This window comes from Primulina eburnea, chromosome 11, assembly GCF_022965805.1.
Source record: "Primulina eburnea isolate SZY01 chromosome 11, ASM2296580v1, whole genome shotgun sequence".
Classification (NCBI taxonomy): Eukaryota; Viridiplantae; Streptophyta; class Magnoliopsida; order Lamiales; family Gesneriaceae; genus Primulina; species Primulina eburnea.
Window position 1 is genome coordinate 7269633 of NC_133111.1, and position 22947 is coordinate 7292579.

The following is a 22947-nucleotide window of genomic DNA, read 5'->3' on the forward strand; positions in this document are numbered from 1 at the left end:
ATGTTTGGATAAAATCTTTAAATTTCATGAAATCATGTAATTAAACATTTAATTATATACTATGTATCGTTTGTGCATTTAAAATCAATTAAATAAATTATTTAAATAATTTAACTAATTTGCATGGATGCGGTTACGTGATTTGATTTTTGACGTTACAACAACTCTTTGTGATTCGGACATTTCCTTTATTCGGACTTACCCTTATTTGCTCCATTCTATGTACCAACATTTGATCATGAGAATGTCAGAAATGATTTTCTGATTAAACTCATCGAATCATGGTAAGAACGTCTAGTACCATCGCCCCATGATTCCCTAGCTGTCAGTGATAATGCCTTCAAGAACCAATCGTTTATGATTAACCTACAGTACGGTCCCTTCATATTATATATCCCGATCGAATCTACAACCATTGATTCATCGAATATCGCGTATTAGATTTGATAGCTATGTGATACATTCATGAAATATTCATAGTGTCATCGCATGCACAACTAGAGAACTCTTGTCTCTAATTCCCATATTATACTCTGACCAGAGATTTCATGCAGTACTATTTCGTTAGATCACATAGGATATTCACACATGTAGGTGTATGGTGAATTCCCGACTACAATGCACCGGCTCCTACACATGTCATAATTGCACCCGACCTCACCACTTTGTGATCCTCACGGAGTCTGTAAACGAGTCGAATCACAATCCTAGTATGTAGAGTCTCAATGTTGTCTTGGTGTCGTAAGGACTAATGATGTATAATCAGAACCACAGACTTTTCCTCTCGGTGAATGATAACCACTTGGAAAATCCGATGGAGGGTTGTTCGGTATAATCATCATATGATTACACATCTGCATGATTGGACATCTCCATGCCCTTACCATGAAACATGGTACACAACATCATAGATGCTAGTCTCAAACTCAAGTGGCATTTATCCTTTTTTTAGGCGGCTGAATCAACTAGGAACAAATTTAGAATATAAAGTGTTTATAAATCAGTTTTAAGATCGAATGATGATTCATTTGTATTAAAGTATAATTTAGATCTTTATCTATGTTGATTACATGGATATACAGATAAAGTAAAACGAAATCATGAAATGTAAATAATATTAAAATAAACATTTTTAATTACAAGTGAGTTAATAAATTTCTTAGTCAACCATTGACTTACAGGACATCTACTATAACACGATGAACTTGGAAACAAAAAATAAGATTATAGGGATGCAAGTCGTCCGATCCTCTATTGGAATCGTGTTGTCTCAAAGGAATTACACAATCAAGCCGTTAGAACACATCTCTCCTCCAAGCCCGTGAATGTTCCTATGGATCCCGAGATTGATCTCAACTCTCTGGATGGTGATGCTCTAGAGGATATCTCCCAATATCAAAGTCTACTTTTTCTCCTCCTATATCTCACAATCACTCACCCGAACATCTCATTTGTGGTTAACAAACTCAGTCAGTTTAACGCTCATCCCCGCTTGCCTCGTCTTAAGGTAGTCCACCATCTTTTTCGCTATCTCAAGCGGACTTCGGGTCAACGAATGATCTTCCTGGCGAATTCCCAACTTCAACTTAAAGCATTCTCTAATGCTGATTGAGGATCATGTACTGACACCAGAAAATCCACCACTGGATTTTGTATATTTCTTGGTGATGCTATGGTCTCATGGAAGGCTAAGAAACAAAATACGGTATCTCGCTCCTTTGCAGAAGCTGAATATGGTGCTATGGCAATGACTACAATCGAACTGGTCTGGATTCATCGGCTACTGCTGGACTTCTCCTTCAACCTCACTACTCCTACTCTACTATTTTTTGACAACCAAGCTGCGTTACACATCGTCTCTAACACGATGTTTCATGTATGCATCAAACACAGACATTGACTGCCATTCATTTTGTTCGGAAAAGGCAAACAACGACTTTCTCAAACTCGTGTATCGCTGAATTATTCACTAAACCACTGCCAATTTTGAATTCTCCACGCAATTGGTATCAAACAAGAAGAATCATATAACCAATTTCATTAATGGGAAAAAATTTGAAATTAAAATGTATCCCTGGAAACTTTCTAAAGTCGCGTAGATTTTGATTCTTTTGCCTTACTACCAATTTTAAAATTGGATAGTTAAATATTCTTTTTATTTTTGACCCTCTTTAATTTGTTTTATTATTCGTGATAATCTCGTTGGACAAAAACACATAATTCAAAAGTAAAATCGATACAACATGCATGGTCCCAAATTTGAGATAATGTATAAAAAAAACAAGAAGCATCATTTTCTTAAATTGAAATTTGTAAAGTGGTATGTCTACGCGAGGTGAACTCTATCTGCTAGCGGAACGAGAAAAACAAAAATATTCCTACTCGAAAAGCAGGGACGAGCCACATGCAGGGAAACTTGCTCTTTTCACCTCCCGGACTTACACTCTGTAGCGCTAAGTCCTTTACAAACTAATGGATGTAAACAAATAGCACGTGTTGGAGATTTAATAAAATAAATCTATAAATCATGTGATTAAATCCATATATCACAAAACGCCAAGAATTCATGTCGAATTATCAGAAAATATAAATAACAGTAAACACGTACCAGAATTCATTGATTGATCTAGCGTCAGAGTTATGGATCTTCCAAGACAACAGAGAATCGACCACCTTATTCTTGCCTTTGATGGGAGAAGGAGAGAGATCTAGAATACGTGTGCCGTATGTATTCTGTGTTATATTCTCTGTGCCTTGGGGACCATAACCTTATATAACCTTAGCAGTCTTCAACCTATCATAGAAGACCTAATTGGGCTGGGTTTCTACACATAAGGTGGACCATACCAATTTATTTAATACTTTGGAAACTCATAATTAATTAGATCACTTTATTGGGTCATTTATTAGATAGCTTTTCCATGTACAATTAATTAAATTATGTGAGCCCACAAAATAATTCCAACAATCTCTCACTTGGGCCACATAAGTTATCCGGATATTGTACATGCAAAAAACTGGATTGAGCTCTTGCTATCTAAACCAAAATATTCCTTAACAATCTGGTCCATCAATTATATCAATATTGAACCAAAGTAGTCATCGCTACATTTAAAATCACTAGACCCATAAATGATCACAATATTAACATAATCAATAGCATAGATCAAGTATGGATGTGTAGCATTGAAATACAAAAAATGTAATCCCAGAATAAAACCTGCATTTCCAACTGATCCTCCTAATGATTCAAAGAGTCCAATACCATACTTTCAACCAAATGCTAAACCGCAATGAAAGTCCTCACTTTATTTCATAGTAATTCAAATAAACCTTAGTCTGTACAGAAACTCAAATCATGTCAAATGAGTCAATGCTTAAATCGAATACTGTGAGGCCCAATAATAATTAGTAAGCCCAGCCCATTTCCCATTGTATTTAATTAAATACCCAAACCCATTTCATACTAGAATCAGATCGCTCAATCCAGAAACTTTTCCCCAGCCTTGCTCGTCGTCTTCTTCGGTTTTCTGTCGTCTTCGCATAACGCCGCCAGCGGCCGGAATGTTGGCGTAGTAGGTTAGCAATCCTCTTCCTTCAGTATATTAGTTGCTTTCCTGCCATGTATTGGAAGTTATCGAGTTCGATCGGCCTTGTTTTCCAGCACTGTGCGTGAGCTTCGATTTGGTTTTAGGTTTCCGACGTGAACAGTATTTCCGGCGACTTGTTCCGGCGAGCCACCTTTGCGAAATTACCGTTGTGCATTCTAGCTTCGTTTCTTGAGGTATTAAGCTTGAATTCAGATTGTACAATGGTTATATAAGCTGCCCGGATTTCGATTTTTACCCAAGCCGATTTAATTTGTTTTAGTCGGTTAGAATGCATTATATTGAAGTGTATAGCGAATTTATATTGTAGGTTTTATCGTTGGAAGTGTTCATCCGATATTTCTTAAGATTACTGTGGTATTGTAGTTGAGGTACGCTCAAACCTATATCATTATGACGGTTATATTGGCGTGTAAGAATATTCGGTGAATGTTGTTTGCTATTATGTGCATTGAATGTTTATTCTGTTGCATTCATGCATTAATTGTGTTGGCATAACGTATTGAGCCTAGACTTCTTTGACGGCTATTTATGTTGATTCTGTTGAGATATATTGAGTCATCAGAGGGACGAGTGGGTTAGGATTAGCCACATTCCCAGATGACAGCTAGGGACGAGCGACTTAGCTACTCGCATTCCCGATGCTACGTGCATGGACGAGCGGCGATTTGATGCTGCATTCTTGGCACGGGTGGCCACTGTTACTGTTGATGATGCTCTTCGTTTGGACTCCATTTGGTATCCGTTATTCCATTGTTACCATTCATGCATCGCATAGCATTGCATTTACTTGATATTATTACATGTCCTTTATTTACGTCGTGATTTTACGGGTTTGTCATACTAGGGTCCGACCCCTGTTTTCTTTTGATGTTGTGGTTGTTTTTGATGCCATAGCAGGCCATGCCAGGGGATTTGACGCGTCTGGTGGAGCGTCAGCGAGTGGTACCCAGTAGTCAGTCGGGTTGTGTCAGAGTTCCCAGATATTTATATATTATTCTGGTTTGATACATTTGCCAGGGAGATGCCCTGTGTAGTTGTATGGTGATGTTTCGTTGTTGCTTGGATTTTATTGTGTTATCTTGTGTCTAGTCCTGGCCAGTGCGGCTGTAGGATGTTTGTTTGGTTGATTGTGAACTTCTTGTTATTTTCGAGCGTATATTAATGTTGTGGTGTTTTGAGATTTTTGGGATGTCCTACTTACGGGGAGGTCATGCCGAAATTTCTATAGGCCCTAATGAACGTTTTAAACTCGTTTTCGCTGTTTACACCATAAATCCTTGTTGTTTGGTAATTAAATATTAACTGAGAGCACGGGCCCTGACAAATACAAACTCCCACTATATATGCATATTAACTATATGGACAACACCAATGTGTGTCACATGCCCAAAAATCTTGGGTGGCCAACCCATGACAAATGCATCCACAATTATAGAGTTTGCAATAACATGATCAATTGACACACAACCACTCTGAATTATTTCCTTCCAACTAGAAACTTCATGTCAATATCTTTAAACTTTGATAAGTTTCAGTTACTCTTTAAATATAATACAATGGGTTTATTATCACAATTGATCCTCAATGGTTTCTTAAACCAATGATCATTACCGGTGATAAAATTCCGCAACTTTATTCGGATTCCAAACATCCAATTATTTCCAAATGTCAGATTTCCGATGTGTGAGCATAAAATTCTTAGTTCACTTTATGAACCGCATAACCCGATTAATAATCCAATGTCGGGTTTCTTAAATATCTGCCCAACATTCTAATGATATTCACAATATCTAAACAATGTTCTCAATAAATCCGAATAAGATTACCACATAATAAAATTTATATCACCACATATGTGGACATAAACATCAATATATTATTCTCAATGTTGACTTTCCATGTTACTCACTCCCACTAAAGTCAACATACGAAATTAATTTGCATTTAATTTCAAAATTTCATGCATGCATAATGTCAATGTCATTTAAAATATTGATGTTCAATTTATCAAGTTTATCAATCAAGGAGCTCATCCAAACATATTTGAATTTCTAAAAATTTAAAATACCACATGGATAAAGGAAAAACTTGATTTGTCCAAACATGAAACAAAAATCAAATTTCATCTTAAAAAAATGTGTAAAAAGTAATTTCCAAATTCAAATACCAGAAAATAAAAAAATTCTCAGTTCCTAAATGATCGAGCAAAACTTGCACTGTGAATTCCCCAATAAAAAATGATTTTGTATGCTCAAAAAGTAATCGCAAGTGCACGATGTCAAGTAATAATATAGTGTATGTGAATACGAGTATCGTTCCGCTGAAGACTGTATTTAACAATTATTATTTTAGTTATTAAACTTTAGCTACGAAAAGTGATTGGTTGTGTTATAACTAATAAAATGCAAGAAAATTAAATAAACAAGTTCAAAGATTAAATGATAAAATATGATTGCTAAATCGATTGATTAAATTTCAAATGATAAAAGAATTTGTTGGGAATTCTGGTTCACCTACCCCTTATTAATTAATTAATTCGTTCGATTGTGTTCTACGCTTCCGACAGGATTTCCTATTCAATTGAACACACTCTCTCGAGCTATGCCAAACTAATTCACTCAATGAAGTAATTAAATGTCTTTAATTATTTATCAAAAATGAATCGCATTTCGATTGATGAAATCCCCTAGTTTTCGACCCTAAGGACTATGACTATCGGCACGTATCCAATTTCATATATCTATGCAAATTGTAGATCCGCGAATTATACTACTAGTTCTTATCACAAGTTATTCTCTCGAACTCACTCGCGATATAAAAACGGTGTTAAAGTTAGCTACGCTCTAACAACACAATAAAACAATAGTATAACCAAGAACAAATCACAAATCGAAATATGAATTAACTAGATCAAAGTTTTGGGGTAGGATCCCCTTTAATCCCAACAAATATGAAAGTTTAGCTACTAGAATTCATAATTAAAATAAGCAAAAAAATATTTAAATAAAGGAAAATAAACTAGAAATACGAGACGTGACGAAATCTGCGAAGAACGATGCCCGGAAACCGTCGAATCTTCAATCCAAGTGCCAAAGCTCTCTCCAAACTCGATCCCCCCTGCCAAAAATCCTGAATGATCCTCAATAGTCGACCAATAATCTTTCCATAGCAGCCACACTCCCAAATTAAGGTAAGAAATCGCGCACAATAATCTTCCAAAAATAGGCAGCGCTCGGGCGGTAGAAAAGTACCGCTCGAGCGCCACACTCTCTGTAACTTCCCTCGGCTGGTGCGGCATTCGCGCTCGGGCGGTAGAAAAGCACCGCCCGAGCGCCAACTTCCTGTCTTGGCACTTCAACTTCTCGCGCTCGAGCGGTATAAAAGTACCGCTCGGGCGCCAACTTTCTGTAAGGATGACTTCGGAGGCATTTTCTCGCGCTCGGGCGGTAGAAAAGCACCGCCCGAGCGCCAAATTTCTGTCTTGGTCCTTCAGTTATTCACTTCTCGCGCCCGGGCTGTAGAAATGTACCGCTCGGGCGCCGCTTGTTCTGTCCAAATTCTTGAGTCTTCCACCTTTCGCTCTGATTTTCGTTCTCCGACCATTTTTTCCTGCAGATTCATCACACACAAGTGAGACATGATAAAATGCAAATAATTACTATAAAATGAACAAAATGTAAATGAAATTCATGCATGCACAATGTAAACACAACTAAAACTAATGCAATAAACACGTAAAAACACCACCTATCACTAAATAAAGCTTTTTTTTTTAAAAAAACACTATCAATTTTATTGTCATTTTCCATAAGATGTATCTTTCACCATCAGTTGGCAATCGGATCCTTAGGCAACCCTTTCTTTGCACGCCAATTGGTGTATTTGGGACAATCCTTCTTCACATGCCCATCAGTCCTTTTGCAAAAGAAACAAGTGATCACTTTATCTTGTTTCTGTTGTTCTGTATGTTGTGAAGTCCCAGAGTTTCCTTCCTTATTGCTCCATTTCCTTTCGTATTGATTCAATTACCTTGATAATTAGATGCCAAGTGAGCACTTTCAATCACATCTTGTTTCAATCTCTCTTTCTCCTGAACGCACTGCGCAATAAGCTCATTCAAAGCCCACTTTTCCTTCTGAGTATTATAACTTATTTTGAATTGATTAAATTGCACAGGCAGAGAGATCAAGACTAAATGCACGACTATGTCTTCCGACAATTCCAACTTGAATGCTTTTAGTCGAGTCACAAGATTTGACATTTTCATTATGTACTCCCTTATGTTCCCTTTCTCTTTGTATCGCATGAGGACAAGTTTATTCAGAATAGTACTTTTCTCGACCTTTTCATTTGCGGTGAAATGATCTGGTATTTGAGTAAAGAACTTTTTGGCATCATTTTCTTCAGGAATTGCACCCCTTATAGTATCTGGAATTGAATGTTTCATAATCATCAGACTCATGCGATTTGATCGCTCCCAATTTTCCAAAGAATCCTTTTGATCAGCAGTTCCTGAACTGGTCAAAATTGCGGGGCAATCTTCCTTTAGCCCATAGTCTAAATCCATGCAGCCGAGCACTATCATAACATGCTCTTTCCATTTATTGAAGTTTGAGCCATTAAGTAGTGTAATGTTGTTCAGAATGGCAGATATAGAAGATGCTGTAACAAAATAGAACAAAAAACTCACAATAAATATAGTCCATCCATATATTTAAATTAATAAATCGCAAAATATAAGCATGTTGGTAGTGGGCCCATAAAAAAGTACCTAGTACAACATTGATATTTAGTCTTTGATCAAAAATAACAATTTGTAAGTGATACATTCAAACATCATAGTTATTAAATATTGATAATAAATCCGACCAACAATATGACTTTCTTTGGACTGACAATTGCATGGATGGATAAATTCAAAATTATCACATATTTAATTCCACATATTATGAAAAAATTTGGCCACAAAATGGCATTCCTTTGGGCCGATCATTTTCCGTATAAATTTAACACAATTTAATATCATATAATGTGTCTACAATCTGGCAAGAAAATAATCTTCCTTTGGGCCGATTAATTTCTGCATAGTTTTGACACGCTGTAAGACCACTTAATTATGTGCTTATAATCTGGCAAAAAAATAACATTCCTTTAAGCCGGTTATTTTCTGCATAGATATAAACACATTTTTTTGTCACTTATTATATCTGCAATCTGGCCAAAAAATAGTCTTCCTTTGGGCCGGCTATTTTTCACATAGATATAAATGCACTTGAAGAAGATATATTGAATCTAAAATCTGGCCAGAAAATAATCTTCCTTTGGGTCGATTATTTTTCGCATAGATCTAGATGCACTTTAAAATCATCTATTGTGTTTGGAATTTGACCAAAAAATAATATTCCTTTGGGCTGACTATTTTTTGAGCTGACTATTTTGCGCATAAATTGAAATACAATTTATTTTGAACTTTAACAATATCTACATATCTCAAAATCACTTTATTAACATATAATTTAAATTTAATAAAATTTGAGATACAAGATATCAACTTAACTTAAAATTTTCACAAGAAAATTTAATTTACTTTGATTGGGCCAAATAAAACATAAGACCAAATATGCAATAAATAAAATATTTATACCTCATAATTATGCACCCACAAATATTTTATCGAAATAAACAAAGGCGATAAAATAACGAATAATTCCATATTAATTTTATTTCATGCAATTAAATTTTGGAATGCTCGAATTTAATTTTAAAAATCCAAATTATGAAAGCCAAAATTTAATAAAATGTCAAAAAATCCTGAATTTCAAAATATGGTTCAAAATTGGAAACCAAACAAGGCTTAAAATCACCCAAAAAAATCCCAAATCTCGAAATCCTAATTCCAACAACAAAAACCCCGCTAGCCGCTGCCTAAACTCCGACATACTGCCGGGGAAAGACGACCCATAAGGCGGCGACCACAAGTGCACTGTCATCGGTCCATATTATGCCGAAATCAGCCGGAATATGGAAAGATTCATAGCGCGCATGAACTCCCGATTCAAACGAAAAATTCGATCAGTGTGTACCCTTTTATGGACAATTGATGGAGGGTTATGGAGCGCCAGAGTGTGGTGAATAAAACGCCTAAATTATTGCCGCCGGAAATTTTCCGGAAGACGTACGATTTGCCCTGAATCTGGCGGCCAATCCCAGAATCCAAAAATTCGAATTTTCGGCTTTTGAATTTTTTTTTTCGAAAATTAATCTGAATTTTGGATATAAAATTCGAAAATACTAGATTCAAAAAACATGAATTTATTCAGATCCAAATTCAGAAAATTTAAAAAAAATCAGATCTGAATCTAAAAATTTATAGGCAAGAAAATCGTCTCAGATCTGAGAATAAAACATATTTTTTCTGTTTCGATCCGTCAATAAACGAAATTCTCATAATTCAACATGAACATGGCTCTGATACCACCTGTTGGAGATATAATAAAATAAATTTATAAATCATGTGATTAAATCCATATATCACAACACGCCAGAAATTCATGTCGAATTATCAGAAAATATAAATAACAGTAAACATGTACCAGAATCTATTGATTGATCTAGCGTCAGAGTTATGGATCTTCTAAGACAACAGAGAATCGACCACCTTATTCTTGCCTTTGATGGGAGAAGGAGAGAGATCTAGAATACGTGTGCCGTATGTATTATGTGTTATATTCTCCGTGCCTTGGGGACCATAACCTTATATAACCTTAGCAGTCTTCAACCCATTATAGAAGACCTAATTGGGCTGAGTTTCTACACATAAGGTGGACCATACCAATCTATATATATATATATAAAAGCAGAGTTGTTGCTAAAATAAGAAAGTTCCCGCCAAAACTACTTACTAAAAAAGGAAATAAAAAATTTAATGAATATTTGACATATGTCTATTGCAATAAATGACCACTTCAATTATTGTTTGCATTGATTATATCAATTAAATTAATTCAATTTTGAATTTAATTAATTTTTATGTTAATTCAAATGTAATTTATGTATTATATGTTTTTCTTATTTTTATTTTTACACAAATTGAAACTAAACTCTGTTTAAAACGTAAACTATTTTAAATTTTTTGCATTGATTATATCAATCAATTTAATTAAAAATTGTATAATTAGATTTAAAATACAAATGATTGTAATATTCAGTATCACTCATTAGGTAAATCATTCAAAAATACATTTTGTTATTTTAAGTAATTTCTTGTCCAAATTACTTATTGAAAAGAAATACGATATTTAATTAGTTTATTTAAAAATTTTGCATTGATTATATCAATCAATTTAATTTGTGATGTGATTTGTTGTTACTATGATATATTTAATTTTTATTACAAAATTTATAAATAAATTTTAAGTAAAAATGATTGCAATGTTCAACATCACTAAATATATATATATATATTTATGTATAGATATAAGCAAAGTTTTTGCCAAAAATAGTAGTGTTCCGCAAAAATGACATTTCTAAAAAAGGAAAGATATATCATGAATATTGAAATATGTGTACTGCAATAAATGATCACTTCAATTATTGTTTGCATGGATTATATCATTTCATTTAATTCAATTTTGAATTTAATTAATTTTTATATTAATTCGAATGTAATTTATATATTATATGTTTTTTTTATTTTTTTTAAATTCAAACTGAAACTAAACTTTATTAAAACATAAACTATATTAAAATAATTTTCATTGATTATATAAATCAATTTAATTAAAAACTGTATAAATAAATTTAAAATACAAATTATTGCAATGTTCAATAAATAATGCAATATTACATATTATATTACAAACCAATTTTATTCTATTTATCTTACTAAATTTATCTACTTCAAAATTGAATTATGAAATGACTCATCTTTTCAGCACTATATTTGAGTTGAATCTTTCAAAGATGTAATGTTCGTTTAAATTTTGTTTTGTTCGTTGTTATGAACTACCTACATATGGAAACAACGAGACATTAAGTTTGAAATCTGACTTTCATGATCGAGAAATAAAAAATATTATTCTTCTATTTGTACAAAATTTTAATTATTACATATTTACTAATGTGATAATTTTCTTCTATATTACAAAGTTCACGGATACATGATAGTAAAAAATGTCCCATAATGAAAATGATTAAACCAATTCTAAAGAAAGTACACATTTTATTAGGGAGACACATTATAAAATTTATTGGTATTGTTTTGGAATACACATAGTAAATAATAATAAAATAACTTTTTTGGTTTATACATAATTTATTTCCAATCACATATTTCATTTTTCTTTAAGAATAATAGGTTGTTGTTGATATTATTAAGAAATTTTGTAGATAAAATCACAACTCATTTGAATAAAGATATTGATGAAACAATTATTGTTATCATTCAAAAGTGTCAAACACGTACTATGTCACAAAATTGTCTATGAATGTGGATTTAGATGAAATTATTGAATTTAAAAAAAATTATTTCTCATTAATTTTATTGAATTTGATTTAAAAATATTTTTATCACATCTTAAAAAATAATAATGTATAGCTTCTCAAAAATTAAACAATTAAATATGTATTAAGGTTAGTGGTCGATATCAATACACTAAACACGATAAGCATCATGTCATTGTCATAAGCTAACACAATCTAAAATTTTGATATAAAAATTAATGGACATTCGTTGTATTTAAGAAAGTTTTTTAAAATTAGCGAAAAAATAGTTTTTATAATTATATTATTTTTCAATTTAAATGTCTATTCATTTTCACTAATTTTTAATAATATCATTCCGTGCATCGCACGGGTGAAATACTAGTTTATTTAATAATTTAGAAATCCATAATTAATTAGATCACTTTATTTGGTCATTTATTAGATAGCTTGTCCATGTACAATTAATTAAATTATGTGAGCCCACAAAATAATTCCAACAGCTCGTCCTTCCACTCGAGAAATTATTGCAACAAGCCTGGACAAATTTGTTTTTTTACTAGAATTCTACTTTTTCATTAATTGATGATGAGATTATTATTATCTTTCATCAAATATGTTAGTTCCATAACTTTAAAATTATTAATATCAACTAGATTTTTAATGCAAGAAGTTCATAAATGCCTAACCAACACAAATTCGGAAGAAACACACCAACAAGGACTAACGAGCAAGCAAAATTTTGGAAAATAAGCTTGGTCAAATCGCGTTTTTGAAAAATAACCATGTCAAATGTATTTGAGTGTATTAAATACACTTGGGATTAATTGGTGTTTTTTTTTAAAAAAAAAATGTTTTGCTGAATTACTCTCTCAACAATCTGCTCGGAACATTTGTGGGCTATTATTTTTCAATCGATGTGATATATCTTTGGCATTTTATATGTTAATTAGTATTTCAAAAATGTCAATATTTTTGAATCTCCATCAAATTAACATCATAAATCTCGAAATCTAAAAATTATAAATTCTTCATTATTTCGTCTAATTCTGGATTTTTATTTTGAAAGCGTTGACGAATTTGAAATTCTGAAAATAAAGTTTTATCTTTCGAAGTCCGAATCTAAAATATATTTAAAATGCGAGTTGAAAATCAATTATTTTTTTTTTAAAAAAAGAAGGATTTGTATTTGAATGCATATAAACGGTTACGGTCACGGTCTAGGATCAAATCCGTCGATTGGTTAACACAGGCCAGGTTTAAGTCAAACTCAAACAGTAGCCAGGTCTAATTCTTGCAACATAATTTTTATTGCATTTGATCGAAATAGAAGTGTGAGATTTGAAACTGTAAGTTGAGATCTAATAATCATATAATTTGAGTAGATTTACTTTCAAATATGAGTTTGTATACTATATACACACACAGCTAATTTTGTTTAGGTGTAACATATTTATGCCACATGATCATTAATAAGTGCCCAGTGTCAACTAAGCAAAATCTAGCTGTTCTCTTCGGTTCCGACGACACATGACGAAATAAAAAAAAAGTTATTATTAATTTTCCAAAAAACATGATAACATTCAGGATCAAAACAAAAAACAAGCTAACATACAAGATCAAAATGTTAATTTCACTTATCTGTGAGACGGTTTCACGGGTCGAATCTGTGAGACGGATCTTTTATTTGGGTTATCTATGAAAAGTATTATTTTTTATGCTAAGAGAATTACTTTTTATTGTAAATATGAGTAGGGTTGACCCATCTCACATATTAGTATCCGTGAGACGGTCTCACGTGAGACGGTCTCACATGAGACTCACTAATGTATAATATATACACACACATACATGACTAAAAACAATATCACTCATCATATATAAAAAGAAAATACGAACTTTCCTGATTATTTATTAAACTTCCACTACTTTTAAATTTTAAAATGCTACTATTTTTTTAATCACATTGAAACTTGCATAACTCAAAATTTCCCAAATCCAAAAAATAATTTAACATTTAAAATCTCAAGTGCATAAAAATCCCTAAATTGTCAATTAACAAAATTCCTACGACATCCTTTAACATGATCAAAACTAATTTCAAAATAAAGTATAAAAATCTCTAATAAATCATTCTCAAAATATTTACTTCAAAACTTTTACTATCAAGCTAATAAAGAAAATAAATGTCCCTCGCAGTGTACTGTCGAACTCGATCCACTCAAGCGTCATGTACTCCCTCGATATCATCATCAGCTACATAAAATCATACTCTTATTTAAAATAAACTTGTAATCATAAATTATTTAATCGTAAAGCTTTCCATCATCAATATCATTTTGGGTGAAGTTTGATAATTGGAAGTGACTAGCTGTAATCGTATCATCATGTGGTCGACTGATCAGTCTTAGCTCACTATTGCGCATGGAAAGAGACACTAGGCACCGTCGTAAAAGGAAATACGATCGTCGAGCTCCCTCTGGAGCCTTCTCTTGTAAATGGGATCTCTTTGGGGCTTTTTCCCGCATCCGGGGCTCCCTCTGGGGCCTTCTCCTATAGACGGGCTCTCTCTGGGGCATTATCTCTCACGATATTATCAATCATATCATGTTTTTCATAGACAATTCACATCCTTCAAAATATTATCTTTCTTTTTTATTCATAAAATATCGTGTTCTTTCCAATTTCAAAAATTAGCATTTTAACAAGAAAAATCGTAAAGTTTTAGCATAAATTATAATTCTTCGGGACACTGTCAGACCTTTCGTACTAATCGGGATGCAAAATTACCATATTACCCCAGGACTTTAAAATTTTCGATTTTGACTTTCTCTTACCTTTATTGACTCGAGTTTATCCCATATTATCATATAAGCTTAAATTGACTTTTAATATTTTTCTTAGACTTAAACATGAGTCTTTCGATTTAATAACTTAGCGACTAAATCATGAAACGTTTTTAACCCGAATAAATTCAAAACTTAATATTTTCTTCCCAAATTTTAAGCCTAAACTTTTCATCATTAAGCCTAACATGACACCTTAAAATACACCCATAAACATTTTTTAGACGTAAAATTAAGCTCCTCAACTAATTTCTCAATTCTTTTAAAACTTAACCGCAAGTGCCAGTTTTAACCCGTAACAACTCAAAACTTAACCAAACTTGAACCATAGCCAATTAACACATAGCCATACCTTATGCAACCCAATTCAAGCCATTTAAGACCCTTGATCTAGCCTAGGAACCTTCTGAAATTTTCTGCACATATTTTGAAATCCTTAACTTCATCCAACAATAAATTCCTTCGACTCTAGACCTTAACCGAGTGGACCAGACCCTGATCAACCCTCCTAGTACCTAGACCAAAATCTTAACAAGCTGTTGGACCAGCCTCTACAGCCCATGCACTTGCAACCATAAACTTGCGCCAAACCCGTGCTCTACAAGGCTAGTGCGACTAAGCTTCAAACCTACAGCCTTCCTCCTTGCACCATCCTTCCCTCGACCTATCTAGGACCATGACTAGACCCTCTTAGGACCCCTGTACATGTCCCGATAGCAACCCCCAGCCGTGCCCTTCTAGGAACCCAAATCGTGCCCTAGCTTGTTTTGAAACCCGAATTTTCGTTCAGCCTATTTCCCCATCTTGTCCAGCCCTTATCCATGCCTCTATGGACCCTTAAATGTACTGAAAAACCTCCCATCTAATAGCCCTACCTTGGCAGCCCATTTGTGCATCAATACCATGAATTTAAAAGTATGAAAACTCAAGTTTTATCGTATATATGCCATAAAAATGAAAATAGAAGGAGGGTTTCATATTTTTCATGCAAACATTATTAAACACACATAATATGATTTGGAAGTGGAAAAAGAAGGTTTAGAAACGTGTCTTTATGTTTAAAACGTTCGAAATACAAATACAGAAGCAGTGGAAGTCGGTGACGAACAGAGGATGATTTCTATTTTTTTCTGCCATTTTTTCTTGTCAAAAACCCACCTTGGCCAGATGCAATAGATTTGAGTGATCGTTGTTGGAAGGAAGAACGATGAAAAAATGGAAGAATGATGGAGAAGAAAATTGGAAATCTCCCTTGGCAAGGAAGCAATGTTTCGGCCGATGTCTTTTCCCCCGGTCAATTCACGTAATGTCAACTGTGTTTCGGGTGTGTGTGTTTAGGTGTGCGTAGGACTCTTTTAAAAGAATTTAAAAAGGTTTCTAAACACATATTTAATGGGCTTAATTAACCCTAATTTTTAAATAATTAATTAGACCCATTAAGACTAATAAAATCATTAGGCCTTAAATAATATATATTTCCCAAAATCCCTTGTACATTACATAATTTCCTTTTTCCCACTATTTAATTTAAATTGACTTTAAAAATATCATAATCTTAAATTAATTGAAATAAATATTTTCTTAACTAAAAATAAAAATTTAGTTTTTAAATCTTTAACACGTTAATCATCGTCGGTCCTCCGTTATCGGCCAACCACTAATATTCGTCTGAAAATTTTTAAATTACGAAACCAAGCAAAATTAAACAATTAATCATTTAGCCACTCAAAATATATCATTCATGCATCCAAAATATTTAATTAAAATAGTTTCACAATTTAATAATTTTCATATATGCGGTCTACGTTAACTGATTTTTTGACTTTACAATTTATTTATATTTTGATAATAAGTTTGGTTTTGTGCCATGTATGACATGGTTTTAGATGCTATAATTAGCGCTCAGGTTTGGAGGTAAATCACATTATCCATAATTAGATTGCATAGATAACTGATTTAAAAAAAATCAGCATTTATCCTCTACCCACGTAAAATCAAACACACAATTTTTTTTCAACTTTTTAACCTTTTCATGTAAAATTTCAGCAGTTTTCTTAAATTGGAATATTTCGAACAATTTTTAGTCGTTGCCTCGAACATTATACTGAAAAGAAGAATTACATTTGTAGAACATTTTCCTTTTTTTTCTTTGTTAATTACTAAAACCTTTGTCTTTAGACTCTTTACATAAAGCTGCTTTGAAGAAATAAATTTCTTGAAAATTTAGCGGAAAAATATTCCCATGAACCCCTTTGGAAATCTTGTCCCTTTCACACTGCCCTTTTGTTCCTTTTCACTCCACTGCTTTAAGACTCTCCATTCCTCTTTCTCTTTGTTTACCCATCCATTTCTTGCTCTGTTTTTTCCTCTAAAAGTTCACTTGCGGCAAGGTCTTACTTGCGCAGATTAAATATGAGAGGGCCATTGGGGCCGGTTATAGGAAGATACCCATCAAGTGATGGGGATGCAGTGAATGGGAATGGAAATAGAAAAGAATCAAAAGATGATATAATCAAACACAACAGGAAATGCAGAGATGTGGTTTTTCTTTTTATGTTCATTGGATTTTGGGTAGCAATGATTGTGAACTCGAGCTTTGGTTTCAATCTTGGAAACCCATTGAGGTGAAGAGGGAAAAAAGTTGTTTCTTTTTTACCATTTTCTTGATGCTAAAGATGGGTTTTTTAACTTTATGCTGCTCTGATCTGGTGTTTAAGTCCTCATTGTCTGAAAGATGGCGTCTTTTGCCTTCTTTTTGAGCAAAAAATTGCATCTTTACATTTTTGGTTTCATGCCTTTGAGTTTTGTTTAGTGTTTTTATTTTATTTTTTTCATTGGGAAGTTTGCTATCTTTCCTTTTGGTGCCTAGATATTGAAAAATAGGGCATGAGACTGGATTCTTGGTTTTTCCAGCCTCATTAAAAGTTTCAGGAGGCGTGGGGTGCATATTTTAGTTAGAATTTTTTGTTTATAAATGTGAATTTGCTGACAATATTTTAATACCAATAGTAACTACTGATATTTTATATGTTCCATCTTTGGATGTTTTTCTTGTTATTAAGTAACAACTGCGATGGGGAGATGAATGATTTTTGTTGAAATGGGCAATGAAATGCGTTTTAGTTGAAATTTATGTTTTGAAAAAATATTGCTCACAAGATTTGAAATTCTTTCCACTTATCTTTGGCCTCCCTACTAGCTGAGATTGCTAAGTTTTAACTTGTAAAGAGATTTGAGAGGACCATAGGAACAGACCAACAATTCTCAATGCTTTGATCAGTTGATGATAAATTTGTTTCAATTCCTTGGTTGTTTCTCTCTACATGTTTGATTCGCGTATGTTGTGCTTGAAAGGTTAAATTATGGGCTGGATTATAAAGGAAATGTGTGTGGCGACAAACACGGGAATCTTGATCTCCGAGAACTGGAACTCCGATATTGGTTAAACTCCAATCAAGTTTACCAAAGTGGTTTAAAGGATACCAACTTCCAGCTCTCAAATGCTCGGAGTATTTGCTTAATGGATTGTCCTATTCCATCTGAAGATTCATTAAACTGGGTTTGTGACTATCCAGAAGGAGATATTCATCTCTCGGTTGACGATTGGATCGACAGAAATTATGATTATTTTGCAGACCTTACTCCTGAACTAAGGAACACTTCTCTTCAGCTCCAGGGTCCATGCTATCCAGTTATATTTCCAAGTGTCAATGGTGATTTGTTTATTTAAAGTTATTCCCTTTTGCATTTGAAAATGCCATTAAAATGGCACAAGTTATTAGCATGTTGTTTCTCAGTTGCTTTTACTAATCAATGGTTTGGGTTTTCTTGATTAGTAGCTCCAAGAAGTTAGGTTTTTAACTGTGATTCTTTAATTTACATTGTCAGTGTATTGGACCTGCCAGTTCATTGCTCGTGCATCGAATATTTCTTTGAAGCATTGGGAGGAGATGGGTGGAGTGAAAGTCATAGAAGACATTGCAATTGATAAAGCTATTCACAGATCAGTCAACTCTCGGTCATCAGTACTAAAGGTTAACAAACTTCCGAGCTTTCTTTCACTGTCACTCTAGCAAGAATTGAGGAAATGAACCTTTAAAAGCTAGTTCGTTATGAGTTTTTATACAATGTTTTAGACCTTATCTATGTTAAAAATCAATAAGGGAAGGTTGAAATTCTATACAAAAATAGAGATTGTAACCTGATGCAATTTATGGATAATATTTTGCCATTGCATTGATGTGCTCTCTTTTTGTCTGCAGAGATACGTGGCTGATATTGGAAAATCATGGCCTGTGTTGCTTGTTTGTGGAGGATTTTTGCCGCTATTTCTATCAATTCTATGGCTTTTGATGATCCGTCATTTTGTCGCTGGAATGCCATGGATTACTGTCATTCTTTTCAACATTCTTACTATTTCTGTGACAATGTTTTATTACTTGAAAGGTTAGATTTCATCTCTGGATCTTTTCATGGACTGGATCTACTAGGATTTAATTTTTCTTTGTCTATGTCTGATTTATGGTGATGTGATAAAATCATTTCATAAGGATTTGAATGTTGAAATTTGCAAATAGAGACTAACCCCACCCGGATTTTTTGTGTGGAGCGCAAAATATAGGTCTGTTTTTCTACATAATTTAGTGTAATTGGAAATTTTCTGTGCTTTAATAGCTGCAAATGAAAAAATTTAATTAAATAGTTTTTTGGTTGATCTTCAGCCGGATGGATTGGAAATGATGCTGTCTCCCCTATCATCGGAGAGCACGACCCATATTACACCGTATCTGCAAGGGTAGGGATGTTGAGGTCTAAATGCTCTCATAACCAGCTTAATTGCCTTTGATTGGGTTTAAGTTGGCTTTTGTCCTTTGCTTCCATACTTGGCCCATATTTTATTTTGTTAGTTTTATTGTTCTTATATGTATTGTGCTTTAACCAGGAAGTAAATCATCTCCATGTTGCTGCTGTTTTCATGACCGTTGTGATGATTGTTGCTTTCTTATCTTCTATTGCTATAGTCCGTCGCATCCTGATGGCAACATCTGTGCTCAAGGCAAGTAATATTATCTTAATAAAATTTCAAATAACATGTAAATACCTGATAATAAAATTCTAGAAGTGATGAGTTAACATTTTCATATTCCTGCTAACTCAAGAAGATTGCAAAGATTTCCCCAATTCCCCATATAGTTTAGCTTTCTTCAACCTGGCACTAGAGCTGCTGCACATATTAAAAAATTTGAGTTCCATTATTTCTAATAATGATAGCTTTTGACCAAAATAGAAAGCAAAAAATAGCAATAGTTTGTTTTAACTTGGCACTGAATGCTTGTAAAACATAAACTTCTTATTGTTCTTATAATTTAACTGAAAAAATCACAGGTCGCTGCAAAGGTCATCGGAGAAGTCCAGGCACTGATAATTTTTCCGGTTATACCATATGTCATTTTAGCAGTATTTTACATGTTTTGGTTGTCGGCTGCCCTCCATCTTTTTAGTTCGGGAAGTATTATTCAAAACGACTGTGATGCCAATTGCTGTGCTTATGATCTCAAAGCAAAAAGACTGAGCTGTAACAGTTGCTGTGGATATAGTATCCAATATACTTCTCATATTGCTGCGGCTATACTTTTCCATCTATTCGGCGGTTTCTGGGCTACCCAATTTTTCATAGCATGTTCTTCAACAGTTATTGCGGGATCCGTGGCTTCTTATTATTGGATTGGTGGGGAAACATCGGTAAGACACTGAATGATGCTAGATTTTGGGCAAATATAAAATATACAATTATATACTAATAGTCTTTTCCTTCTTATGTGCAGCCAGAGATACCCTTTCTCCCTGTTTTCTCTTCAATGAAGCGACTTGCACGATACAGTCTTGGATCTATTGCTCTCGGTTCTCTAATTGTATCGTTCTTTGAGTCCATCCGCTTTATGCTTGAAGCACTCCGTCGTAGACTTAAACTGATCGATTCTACACCAAGTAGCTGGATTGGGAAGGTTGTATTTCACACTTCTCAGTGTTGCCTAAGGTGCGTTGGATGGATCATCAAATCTGTAAACAGGAACGCTTATATCATGGTGAGTCCGTGTTGTGGTGTTCTATATCAGTTTATGAGAGAAATTTGAAAGTCTTTATTTGAATTGAACATACTTTTCTAACGATTAAACAAGAACATACAGGAAATTGTTGTTAACAACAACATCGACAGAGTCTCGCTTTTTAGCCCCTATCTCTTGGGTCTAGGGCGTGATACAAGTTCTCTGAATCTGCCTAATATTTTTTAATTGAGGGCAGTCCACCTTATTGGAAATATGACTTTTGTTACTGTTTTTTTAGGGGATGAAATGTTTTCTTTGTTATCATAGTTCTTGTTGTCTCTCCATAATTCTCACTTAGGGTGATGACTATTTTTCCAGATTGCAATAACAGGAAAAGGGTTCTTTAAAGCTTCTGAAATTGCGACAGGCTTAATAATGAGTAACATCATGCGAATTGGAAAGGTGCACGTCATTGGCGACGTGATTCTCTTCCTTGGGAAGTTATGTGTTAGCCTTATGAGTGCACTTTTTGCGTTTCTAATGCTGGACATGCACAAATATAAATCAGCGCACAACAAAATATCATCCCCGCTGTTTCCTGTACTGGTATGCCATGACAAATCTTACCCTTGGTTCAAATCTTATTTTGCAACTCAAGAGTAGAGATTACACTATTCGTATTGATTATGTTTGGATCGTGCGGGTCTCATGCACAGCAAATGGACACTTTATACACATGATCAACAAGGAATTTGTCTTTTTTTCCCTCGACACTCACCCACCACTTATTTTGCCTCGACCACATACTTTTGTCACTAGAGACCTACTGTTCCATTGCCTTGTCTTCAATACGACACAATATGTTACCAAAATTTTATCCATTTCATCGAAGAGTGCTTTTAAAGATGGCTGTAGTTTTGGAGTAAATAATTTATTGTCGTGAGTGTCGCAATTGTGTATAGGGGTGAATCCAAGAGTTTAGTGAATGGAGACAGACACTTGATGCACAACCACCATGGTTGTGTCAGTATATTTTCTTTAGTTTAATGTGTGAATAGTTGCTCTAAGTTTACATCATTACACAGGTATGCTGGGGTCTTGGTTATATCGTCGCCACTCTCTTCTTCGGGGTAGTAGAGATGTCGATTGATACGATCATTCTTTCATTCTGTCAAGATTCCGACGAACACCAAGGAACTGCTCAATACGCTCCCCCATTGCTGGTCGAGACTCTGAATGACCAGAATGAAGTGCAGAGATTGATGCAATGAACATCTAGAATTGAGCTTCTGTTTCAGTTTCAGTGTTGCACAAGAGAACACCGGTTTTTGTTTTTGTTTTTTTATAGGCAGTGAATACTGGTTCTGTGATGTGTACCATTGTTTTATCTTAGAATTTTAAATGTATATATAAAGATTGTGGGCAGGGAAGATTTTGTGATGCAATTTCTTCCCATTTCCTTACTTTGTTTGAGAAACAAAAAAAAAAACAAAAGTTAGTTAGACCGACCTTGGCACCTAAAATTTTACCCATGATCTTGGGGAGACCAGTGAGGCCGAGGGGGAATTGCCCTTTCATTCATATAAAAAAAATTAAATTTCGTGATTTTTTCAAAAAATAACTAGCAGTTCATATAAATTAATATATTTTTTTCTTTCTTCGCCCAAAATCTTGGGTCTAATTTTCTTAAGAACAGAAAATCAAATGTCAAAAAAGAAAGAGAAAGGAAACTCCAACGAAAAGATGATTGTTCAAAAATCAATTTTGGAACTCAAAAACTGCTTGAAATGCAGGAAATTGAAACCGAATTAAATTCCAGATTTCTTAACCTTTTTTTAGCAGTTCGAGATGTCAAATACCACAAAAATTAGTAAAAGTCAAGGAAATAGTATAAGCTGCAGTTTAATCCATGAAATGCCCTGATTTAAGTGCACATTTTTTCCCCAGTAGGGTGCGCAAAAA

General features: G+C 33.7%; 2 protein-coding genes across 2 annotated transcripts; one reads left to right on the plus strand and one right to left on the minus strand.

Moving 5' to 3' along the window:
* Positions 1-7632: 7632 nt before the first annotated feature.
* LOC140805344 (uncharacterized) lies at positions 7633-9601 on the minus strand. The gene is made up of 2 exons (XM_073161621.1): positions 9553-9601; positions 7633-8273 (listed from the first exon to the last, which is right to left on the minus strand). Exons 1-2 carry the CDS (start codon positions 9599-9601, stop codon positions 7633-7635), a joined length of 690 nt encoding a protein of 229 aa, XP_073017722.1.
* Positions 9602-17184: 7583 nt separating this feature from the next.
* LOC140804663 (choline transporter protein 1-like) lies at positions 17185-22520 on the plus strand. Its single transcript, XM_073160752.1, has 10 exons — positions 17185-17562; positions 18293-18651; positions 18827-18972; positions 19201-19384; positions 19660-19733; positions 19881-19994; positions 20324-20680; positions 20764-21024; positions 21364-21591; positions 22071-22520. The coding sequence occupies exons 1-10, from the start codon at positions 17351-17353 to the stop codon at positions 22254-22256; spliced, it is 2121 nt and encodes a 706-aa protein (XP_073016853.1). The 5' UTR covers positions 17185-17350; the 3' UTR covers positions 22257-22520.
* Positions 22521-22947: the final 427 nt, after the last annotated feature.